We start from the raw sequence: 12236 nt of genomic DNA on the forward strand, positions 1-12236 counted from the left end.
ATGGTGGAGGGCATAAAAAATGTTTCCTCCAAAACGATATTTTATATCAACGAAAGTTTCTTTTATTATTTCTATATTTTTATCTATAGCAGCCACTTATATTCCCATCGACCTTTATGGGGGAATAAATTAAACAAAATATATATTTCTTTTATATTATTTGGGAATAATAAATTAAATTGTTTTACATTATGACTAAATCAAATCATTCATATGAAATTTCCTCAACACAAGAAAATAGGCAAGAAAATAAAATAATTTAAATTAAATTTAAAAACAAAAGTAAAAGTTTTAACGCCCCTTCACTATTAAGACGTAACATTAGCCAACAAATCCAAGGCAATTCAACAGATTAGCTAAAAAATACAAAACAAAAAACAGATTCAATCTTCACAGCAGTAGTTAGGTCGGTAGGCAACCTTTGCTAACCAAAGGTAAAAATCTATTCCATTCCATGATGAAAACGAAATGGGAGCATGGCATAGAAGAAAGAAAATATATAGCCGCAATAGAAAACTAGCCAAGCGCGTTATCAGCATTCATGGATTCACGCATCTAACCGACATAAATTGCGAAGAAAATATGAGAAATCATTTTGAATTTGGAAACATCAACATAACCGTCTACCATCACCGCTGCCACATGCCGCCAAAAAGCTCATCTCATCTTTGAACTGTTTTCACATTTGCCCGATATGACACCCGGTAGTGTGAAACAAAACGTCTGTATGATGATGAAGATGAGAATCACACGAATTTAGGATGTTTTTCATCAGCATTAGTAGAATGCTATACACTCGGGTACAGGGAAAACAATGGAATGTTTACAGAAAAATGGAATTTTTGTGATTAGAGATAAAATCATTTTTGAGTTTTGTGTACTCTGAAAAAAAAAATACTGTCGTGATACCAAAGGCTTCATGTCCTTAAAATACGAATTCGAAGCAAATAAGGCTAATTTTCCTTGATGTAAAGAAAAACATTTTAATAAAATAATTTTTAATATTCAATTTTTTAATTGAATGCAAAACCCTCAAATAACATTAAACCTATATTTTATGATTTTTTTATCATTACTCAATTTCTAAATTAATTTAAAAAATAATTTATATAAATCAAAAATGGTCTGCTTTAATTAAACATATAAAGGAAAATTTGCTTTACTTCCAAGATATATGACTTTAACTGAGGGATGCAAGTTTCGTGTCGTAAATTTAATGAAAAAAAAAATAAAGCAATGATTTTGAACTTTGTTTTAATTAAAATTTAAATTTAAATAAAATGAACTTGGTCTTAATATTTTTAAATTTCGTATCCTAAAATTTAGTTTGCATTATCACCCATATAAGGTTTATATTTTTTCAGGGTAGAATTGAAGCTAGTTTGCTATCTAAAAAAAATCTTTGTTTTAAAAAACCGGTATCTTTGGCTCGGAATCAATACAAACAGTTTAAAATGAAGATCAAAATCATAGGGTCTAAGCAAACTTTTTAAGTGTAGATACACTGAAGAAAATATTGACCTAATATGAAAGATTATTAAACCAAAATTTTAGGACACACAATTTACACAATATTAAGAACAAATTTCTAAATTCTAAATAATGAAACTTTAATAAACAGAAAGTTTTAGGACACGAATCTTGGAAATTTGCGTACCTCAGTTAAAGACGTATTGTTCTTTTAGAGGCCCCAAGTAATATGTTTTTATATAACGTTCATACAGATATTTCTTCCGATTTTACTTCTTAATCATCCCTGCTTAACATATATTTTCTGCTTCTGTGATTTTCTTCCATATTTCACTGTACGATAATCCTTCTTATGAATTACGAAAGCCCTATATGATGAAGACGCTTATACGCTATGACAGAATGTAAATTTCATACAATTATCAACATGACTGAGCTGAATTTAAAAGATTTAGCCTAGATTTCATGTGACAATTTATGATTATGCTTTTGTTTTCGGTTCTTGTTTGTTTTGTTTCGTCTTACTTAGTATGGAACTTTATGTTCTCAGTGATTCTTTTAGTTTATAATTTTATTAACATGTCATTACTAATTGAATTTTCAAGTCATGTTCACCTGGTTTTTTTTCGTCATTTGGTCTCTTTGTGCTTACAGATATAGTCTTGGCAATGTCATAGATCTTGTCCAGTTGTTTTTTTTCCAAACATCAATCTTAATTTGAACTACATAGTTTTTTTTTTACAAAGCTGGCATAAAGCAACCAACCATGCCAGATTTGATTAATAGTAAATTCTCAAAGGCAAATGAAAAAAAAATTCTCTCATTTTGGGATGAGAATTTATTCCCAGCACTTTTTTCTACAAATCTCATGAAATATTGTTCACATAATTAATAAAAGTTATTAAGCAGATAACCCAATTTTTATTTTATGATCATAATTTGTTGTTTAAAATAAATGGAGGAAAACAGAGAGAGTTGAGCCGACTGCATTATACCCCGCATAATACAATAGACATAGATCGTGAATTGGCTGAATCTTAATAATGGAAGAGAACCATTATGGTGTAATAAGTGGTGAATTCGCACTGCAAACAAAAGATCAGGAGTGTTCACCAAATTCGACTGTACTATAAAAAAAAAAAAAAAACAATTCTGTTGTGATGCATCTCCTCTCAAGAATATTAAATGGTTGCCGAGAGTTATATGGGTTAGAGAACATTGTTTTTCGGACGACCAGTGTGACCAGATCTAAAATTTTTTTGCCGCTAAATCAGCGTTAAAATAATGCTAACAAATGTTAAAAAGAATATTAAATTACCAAAAAACTAGTCTAAATTTGAAAAGTGTTGTATTAGTGAAATGATAACTATAAAGAAAATACTTATTAAAATTGTGTGTTCAATGTTGCCTTAGAAATATATTTGATTAGAATTAAAGATAATGCAACCATGTATTGTTGAGCCATGGCAAACGACAAAAAATATTTATTGAATAAATAATTAATGAAAGTGTAACATATATCGGGGCGCATCCAAGCATATTATACCACACTCCAAGGCATCATTTTATTTTCTATCCCAAACACTAACATATTTTCCAGAGATTTACTTGGAAATGTTTACCAATACAAAATTTTATTTCTATAGAAAATTTTGTCAAAATGATATTGCTATAGAAGATTTTATCGAAATTTGATTTTTTTGGAAAATTTTGTCGAAATTTTATTTTTATAGAAAATTTTGTCAAAATTTTATTTCATTCTTTTTGTTTTTTGTTGTTGGTTTTGTTCATTAAGCATTGTTGTTGTTTTTTATTGCAGCTTAAAACCATACATTGACTAAACTACAACAACAACAAAATTTTATTTCTATAGAAAATTTTGTCGAAATTTGATTTTTTTGGAAAATTTTGTCAAAATTTTATTTCTTAGAAAATGTTGTAAACTTTTTTTTTTTCTATAGAAAAATTTTGCACAAGTTTTATCTTGATAGAAAATTTTGCCCAAGTTTTATTTTGATAGAAAAATTTGTCAACATTTTATTTCTATAGAATATTTTGTCAAAATTTTATTTCTATAGGAAATTTTGTCAAAATTTTATTTCTATAGAAAATTGTGTCAAAACTTTATTTCTATAGAAAATTTTGTAAAAATTTTATTTTTGTGGAAAATTTTGTCAACAGTTTATTTCTATAGAAAATGTTGGCAAAATTTTATTTCTATAGAAAATTTTGCAACAATTTTATTTATGTAGAAAATTTTGTCAACATTTTATTTCTGTAGCAATTGTTGTCCAAATTTTATTTCCATAAAAAATGTTGTCAAAATTATATTTCTATAGAAAATTTTGTCAACATTTTATTTCTATAGAAAATTGTGTCAAAACTTTATTTCTATAGAAAATTTTGTAAAAATTTTATTTCTGTGGAAAATTTTGTCAACAGTTTATTTCTATAGAAAATGTTGGCAAAATTTTATTTCTATAGAAAATTTTGCAAAAATTTTATTTATGTAGAAAATTTTGTCAAAATTTTATTTCTGTAGCAATTGTTGTCCAAATTTTATTTCCATAAAAAATGTTGTCAAAATTATATTTCTATAGAAAATTTTGTCAACATTTTATTTCTATAGAAAATTGTGTCAAAACTTTATTTCTATAGAAAATTTTGTAAAAATTTTATTTCTGTGGAAAATTTTGTCAACAGTTTATTTCTATAGAAAATGTTGGCAAAATTTTATTTCTATAGAAAATTTTGCAAAAATTTTATTTATGTAGAAAATTTTGTCAGAATTTTATTTCTGTAGCAATTGTTGTCCAAATTTTATTTCCATAAAAAATGTTGTCAAAATTATATTTCTATAGAAAATTTTGTCAACATTTTATTTCTATAGAACATTTTGTAAAAATTTTATTTCTGTGGAAAATTTTGTCAACATTTTATTTCTATCGAAAATTTTGGCAAAATTTTATTTCTATTGAAAATTTTGTCCAAATTTTATTTCTATAGAAAATTTAGTCAAAATTTTATTTCCATAAAAAATGTTGTCAAAATTTTATTTCTATAGAAAATTTTGTAAAAAGTTTATTTGTGCAGAAAATTTTGTCAAAATGTTATTTCTATGGAAAATTTGGTAAAAATTTTATTTTTATAGAAAATTTGGTCAAAAATTGATTTCTATAGAAATTTTAGTCTAAATTTTATTTCTATAGAAAATTTTATCAAAATTGTATTTCCATAGAAAATTTTGTCCAAATTTTATTTCTGTAGAAAATTTTGTAAAAATTTTATTTCTATAGAAAATGTTGTCAAAATTGTATTTCCATAGAAAATTTTGTCAAAATTTCATTTCTAACGAAAATTTTGTCAAAATTTTATTTCTATAGAAAATTTTGCCAAAATCTTATTTCTATAGAAAATTTTGTCAAAATTTTATTTCTATAGAAAATCTTGTCGAAATTTTATTTTTATAGAAAATTTTGTCAAAATTGTATTTCCTAGAAAATGTCAACATTTTATTTCTATAGAAAATTTTGTCACAATCTTATTTCTATAGAAAATTTTGTCAAAATTTTATTTCCATAGAAAATTTTGTCAAAATTTCATTTCTATAGAAAGTTTTGTCAAAATTGTATTTCTATAGAAAGTTTTGTAAAAATTGTATATCTATAGAAAATTTTGTCAAAATTTTATTTCTATAGAAAATTTTGTCAAAATTTCATTTCTATAGAAAGTTTTGTCAAAATTGTATTTCTATAGAAAGTTTTTTAAAAATTGTATATCTATAGAAAATTTTGTCAAAATTTTATTTCTATAGAAAATTTTGTAAAAATTTTATTGCTGCAGAAAATGTTGTCAAAAGTTTATTTCTATAGAAAATTTTGTCAAAATTTCATTTCTAAAGAAAATCTTGTCCAAATTTTATTTCCATAGAAAATTTTGCCAAAATTATATTTCTATAGAAAATGTTGTAAAAAATTTATTGCTGTAGAAAATGTTGTCAAAATTTTATTGCTGTAGAAAATGTTGTCAAAATTTTAGTTCTATAGAAAATTTTGTCAAAATTTCATTTCTAAAAAAAATTTGTCAAAATTTTATTTCCATAGAAAATTTTGTCAAAATTTCATTTCTAAAAAAATTTTGTCAAAATATATTTCTATAGAAAATGTTGTCAAATCTTAATCTTGTGTCAAAACTTTATTTCTATAGAAAATTTTGTAAAAATTTTATTTCTGTGGAAAATTTTGTCAACATTTTATTTCTATAGAAAATTTTGGCAAAATTTTATTTCTATAGAAAATTTAGTCAAAATTTTATTTCCATAAAAAATGTTGTCAAAATTATATTTCTATAGACAATTTTGTCAACATTTTATTTCTATAGAAAATTGTGTCAAAACTTTATATCTATAGAAAATTTTGTAAAAATTTTATTTCTGTGGAAAATTTTGTCAACATTTTATTTCTATAGAAAATTTTGGCAAAATTTTATTTCTATAGAAAATTTTGTCCAAATTTTATTTCTATAGAAAATTTAGTCAAAATTGTATTTCCATAAAAAATGTTGTCAAAATTTTATTTTGTAAAAATTTATAATTTTGTAAAAATTTTATTTGTGCAGAAAATTTTGTCAAAATATGGACAATTTGGTAAGAATTTTATTTCAATAGAAAATTTGGTCAAAATTTTATTCCTATAGAAATTTTTGTCTAAATTTTATTTCTATAGAAAATTTTGTCAAAATTTTATTTCCATAGAAAATTTTGTCAAAATTTCATTACCATAGAAAGTTTTGTCAAAATTTTGTCAAAATTTTATTTCTATAGAAAATTTTGTAAAAAATTTATTGCTGTAGAAAATGTTGTCAATATTTTATTTCTGTAGAAAATGTTCTCAAAATTTTAGTTCTATAGAAAATTTTGTCAAAATTTCATTTCCAAAAAAAAAATTGTCAAAATTTTATTTCCATAGAAAATTTTGTCAAAATTTCATTTCTAAAAAAAATTTTGTCAAAATATATTTCTATAGAAAATGTTGTCAAATCTTATATCTATAGAACATTTTGTCAAAATTTTATGTCTATAGAAAATTTTGTCGAAATTTGTTTTTTTTTTGAAAATTTTGTCAAAATTTTATTTTTATAGAAAATTTTGTCAAAATTTTATTTCTATAAAAAATTTTGTCAAAATTTTATTTATGTAGAAAATTTTGTCACAATCTTATTTCTATAGAAAATTTTGTCAAAATCTTATTTCAATAGAAAATTTTGTCAAAATTTTATATCTATACAAAATTTTGCCGAAATTTTATTTTTATAGAAAATTTTGTCGAAATTTTATTTATGTAGAAAATTTTGTCACAATCTTATTTCTATAGAAAATTTTGTCAAAATCTTATTTCAATAGAAAATTTTGTCAAAATTTTATATCTATACAAAATTTTGCCGAAATTTTATTTTTATAGAAAATTTTGTCGAAATTTTATTTTTATAGAATATTTGGTCGAAATTTTATTTTTATAGAATATTTTGTCAAAATTTTTTTCTATATGAAATTTTATCAAAATTTCTTTGTTATAGGAAATTTTGTCAATGGAAAGGACAAAGGAAATTTTGTTATAGGAAATTTTGTCAAAATTTAATTTCTATAGGAATTTGTGCCAAAATTAAATTTCTGTGTAGGATTTATTTTTTCAAAATTTAATTTCTAATGGAAATATTGTCAAAATTTTATTTCTATAAACAATTTTGTCTACATTTTATTTTTATAGAAAATTTTGTCAAAATTTTATTTTTATAGAAAATTTTGTAAAAATTTTATTTCTTTTGAAAATTTTGTCAAAATTTTATTTTTATAGAAAATTTTGTGATTTTTTTTTATAGAAAAATTTTTGAAAATTTTGTAAACAATTTATTTCAATAGAAATTTAAATTTTTGTCAAAATTTCTGGGCTATATGAAATTTTATCAAAATTTCCTTGCTATAAGAAATTTTGCAAAATTTCTTTGCTATAGGGAATTTTGTCAAAATTTCATTTCTTTAAGAAATTTTGTTAAAGTTTCTTTGCTTTAGGATTTTTTTTTTTCAAAATTTAATTTCTAATGGAAATATTGTCAAAATTGTGTTTCTATAGAAAATTTTGTCAAAATTATATTTCTATAGGAAAATTTTGCCAATATTTTATTTCTATAGGAAAATTTTGCCAACATTTTATTTTTATAGAATATTTTGTAAAAATGTTATTTCTATAGAAAATTTTGTCGAAATTTTATTTTAAAGAAATTTTTTTCATAATATGATTTTATAGAAAATTTTGTAAAAATCTCATATTTTTGGAGCACTTTTTAGCTTTGCAGTCAAGATGGAAAAAGTCAACAAAATTAAAAATGCTTCAGTAATATTGAAGAATTTTTCGGAATTATAAAAACCAAATTTAACCTTAGTCCAATAAAATTTTCTTACATATAAAGATACCCGTCCGAACGGCGTTCTACATTGCAGTGAAACCACTTAGAGAATCTTTGAAACACTCAGAAATGTCGCCTCAGTAATGCTGGTTACATTTCTGACTGTTTCAAAGCTGCGAAAGGAGGGCCCTTCTTATTGAGCTTAACATAGAATCGGGCAGCAATCAGAGAAGTTCACCACTGTGGTCTAACATTGGACTGAATAGTCTAAGTGAGCCTGAAATATTGGGCTGCCACTATACGTAACCTAAGATACCCGTTATTAACCCTCTAATGCCCAATCCCCCTTTAGGCGGGCTTCGTTATATGAGGAAGCCTTTAGTAAAACACACCTTATGCCAACAAAACTGGGTAAAATAAAAAGAAAATTTAGTTAAAACTGTTCAAGAGGCTTTGCAGCATATACTGAAGTTTACCGTATAATTTTTCTTCTGCCGTTTTCTTGATTTTGTATCGTTAACATTGTGTTTTTAGTCAGCTGGCAAAAAAATTGGGGTATTAGAGTAACCCTCTCGGATCTCCTAAATATAAGAACAAAACGACTTCATTGAAATGTTTATTGACTTTTGGAGAAGGAAAACAGCTTTATATCAGATAAATATGTCTTCTTTGCTAAGCAAAATTCTCATTCGTATTTTGAGGACAGGGAATCATTGGCTTCACGACATTATTTTTTTCAGTGTGCTTATATATGCCCCAAACTTATAATACCAGCTTCCAAAGTAGTTGTATTGGTTATAAAAATAAAGAGAGAAACTTTTTCTTTTCTTTGGGAAAATATATATCTTTCTATTTCTCAGTTGATTAATGAAGATCATTATAATTAACTAAATACTTATACATTTTTTCTATGATGAATAATAATTTTATATTAATTAAAGTTAAATGAACTTTATTGTTGTGTATGAACCATTAAGACTCATTAAAACATTAAATTAATGTTTATAATTAAAAACGCCTCTCCAAATTTCTTTAATTTAAAAAAAAAATGCCTTCCTTTTTTTCAGAATAAAAAATCCAGTAGTGATGGCAAAACATCCGGTTCCGATAAATCACCAAAAACTATAAATAACAATAACAACAGTACCAGCAATGGTAATGTTTGCGGAAAACATTCGTCCTCGTCAAGTAGCAAGACCAATTGGAAGGTAAATACCACCCTCAGTCAACCATAACTGTCTAGTTTATATACATTCCACTCATCTCTGGTAATGCTCTAGTAAATTTGTTTGTGAATGCAAAAAAAAAGAACCAACGAAAAAAAAACAATCAAACTTACCAATGCGTTTTAGCTGTCAATGTTAACACATTCGAGCCTAGGCATATGTCAAAGTCTAGCGAAGCATGCAATTGAACTGCGTGCTAAATGTAGCTGAAGCCGCCACATACTTAAGGATAGTTACAAAGTTTGGCTATGATGAATGAAATTTAATGAATTATGGGAAAAAGTTTTGCAATCGCAGCAGTGAAACTGTTGCCATGAAGAAACGATATGCTTATATATTAGCCAGATGCAAATGGATTTATGATGTATGCATTGCGTATGAGGAAAACAAAATTTTCCATTAACTCTTCCAATTGCATTTATACAAAAAATGAGAAGAAACAAAAAACAACACGGAACATTCAGCTGCATCTTCACTCGCAGACAGTCATAATGCAACCGCAACACGTTTGTGTTCCACTAACTTTTGACCCAATGCGAATGCAAATACAAAAGAAAATATTAACTACACTCAGAGAAAATTTTAATACTTGGGGTTTTCATGTAGAAATTTTAACATACACTGAAAAAACATTGAATCCAAAAGGAAGAAAATTTTTGGTTAGTTTTAGAAAATTTTGAAATTTTTTAACTAAACAGTATTACAAACGCTGGCATCACGCCGATATCACAAAAAAAAAGGAAATTTTTTCAAGAAAATTTATTAGACATAATTAAATTTTTTCACTTGTTAAAAAAAAATTGTAGTTGAAGGAAAAGTTTGGAGTTCAAAATTGCAAGAATGTCTTTAGTGATATACGAAGTTCATGATGGACGCTTTTGTAGTAAAATGTACAAATTTAAAGAAATAATGAACTATTTTGTGAGAAATACGAATATAGTAAATCTTTATACTTAATTTGTGTATAATTTTTTCCAGTTTTTTTTTAGTTCATATAACTAACGTACGCAAAAAATTATTATATTAATAATTCCATGAACTAAAGTAATTTAACATTTTGTTCATTAAATTTAGGACACAAATCTTGAAATTTTGCGTCTCTCTGCTGAAGTTGTAGATCTTTGAAGTAAGACGAATTTTCCTTAAAATAAAGAAAAACATTTTTAATGTAAAGAAATCGTCTTTAACTCAACTGACATATTGAATTTTTAAATTTAAGATAAAAACAATTTAAATATAGGCTAAGACTTATTTTAAGGATTTGCATCTTTGGTTTAAAGTTTTTTTTTGGCATTAAGAAAACAGTTTTTACTTTGAAGTACCTAGCATAATTTGGATTTTGCAATTGGAATTTGTTTGTACATAAATATCTATATTGATATATCGCAAAAAGAGAAAAAATTCGATGAATGAGATCTGTATCCAATTTTAATTTTATTGATCCTAGATTTAATGCCAGGGAGGTCCGGAAAAAATATCTTTACTTTAAAGAAGCCTCATCTTTAGCTCGGAATCAATACCAAAATCCTTGAGGGAAGGTCAAAACCTTTGGATCCAAGTAAACTTTTTGAGTGTGTATATTAATAAATCTATTCACGGGAGCCACCGTGGTGCAATGGTTCGCAAGCCCGCCTTGCATACACAAGGTCGTGGGTTCGATTCCTGCTACGACCGAACACCAAAAAGTTTTTCAGCGGTGGATTATCCCACCTCAGTAATGCTGGTGACATTTCTGAGGGTTTCAAAGCTTCTCTAAGTGGTTTCACTGGAATGTGGAACGCCGTTCGGACTCGGCTATAAAACGGAGGTCCCTTGTCATTGAGCTTAACATGGAATCGGGCAGCACTCAGTGATAAGAGAGAAGTTCACCACTGTGGATATAAAAATGATTAAAATTTAGAGTAAATAAATTACAACTGTATTTTAATATATTTAAAGATAAAAACACTTCATTTTTACTTTAAACTATTCTTTGACCTTAGTTTTCACTTAATTTCTTAATAAAATATTTTGTTTTTAAAAATTTTGTGCAATCACTCTTAAATCAACCTAAAAATGCAAAAAATTATTAAGTTAAGTAAATCAATTTAATGGTAATTGGAGGCAAATAACTAAATATTGCCTATAGGACACATACGGCATGAAAGGGTTAAATAAGTTTTCCCAACAACACCGAAAAGATTTTTAAAAACGAAATTAATTTATCCAATTAATTTTTAACTTAAATTGTTTAAATCAGGAAAATCATAGCCTGAACTGCAGTATTAATTAGAAATAAAAATATGCTTTATTAAAAATAAATTTATTTTTTATGCACTTTCAATTATTGATTCAAATAAAAATTGAATTTACGAACAACATTATTGTTATACCCTCCACTATAGGATGGGGGTATATTAACATATTAACTTTGTCATTCCGTTTGTAACACATCGAAATATTGCTCTAAGACCCCATAAAGTATATATATTCTGGGTCGTGCTGAAATTCTGAGTCGATCTGAGCATGTCCGTCCGTCCGTCCGCCCGTCTGTTGAAATCACGCTAACTTTCGAACGAAACAAGCTATCGACTTGAAACTTGGCACAAGTAGTTGTTATTGATGTAGGTCGAATGGTATTGCAAATGGGCCATATCGGTCCACTTTTACGTATAGCCCCCATATAAACGGACCCCCAAATTTGGCTTGCGAGGCCTCTAAGAGAAGCAAATTTCATCCGATCCGGCTGAAATTTGGTACATGATGCTGGTATATGGTCTCTAACAACCATGCAAAAATTGGTCCACATCGGTCCATAATTATATATAGCCCCCATATAAACCGATCCCCCGATTTGGCTTGCAGAGCCTCTAAGAGAAACAATTTTCATCCGATCCGGCTGAAATTTGGTACATGGTGTTAGCATATGGTCTCTAACAACCATGCGAAAATTGGTCCATATCGGTCCATAATTATATATAGCCCCCATATAAACCGATCCCCCGATTTGGCTTGCGGAGCCTCTAAGAGCAGCAAATTTCATCCGATCCGGCTGACATTTGGTACATGGTGTTAGTATATGGTCTCTAACAACCATGCAAAAACTAACTCACAATTTAGAAAACGATTTAAGATACCACAACCCAAGTAATTCGATTG

General features: G+C 26.2%; 1 protein-coding gene across 1 annotated transcript in view; it reads left to right on the forward strand.

Moving 5' to 3' along the window:
• LOC142230832 (uncharacterized) overlaps positions 1 to 12236 on the forward strand; it is a 135424-nt gene that overhangs the window by 73569 nt on the left and 49619 nt on the right. Inside the window, exon 3 of the mRNA XM_075301457.1 lies at positions 8940 to 9080. Within this exon, the coding sequence (XP_075157572.1) occupies positions 8940 to 9080 (141 nt within the window). The remainder of the gene's footprint in view (positions 1 to 8939; positions 9081 to 12236) is intronic.

The sequence above is a fragment of the Haematobia irritans genome, chromosome 3 (assembly GCF_050003625.1).
Source record: "Haematobia irritans isolate KBUSLIRL chromosome 3, ASM5000362v1, whole genome shotgun sequence".
Lineage (NCBI taxonomy): Eukaryota > Metazoa > Arthropoda > Insecta > Diptera > Muscidae > Haematobia > Haematobia irritans.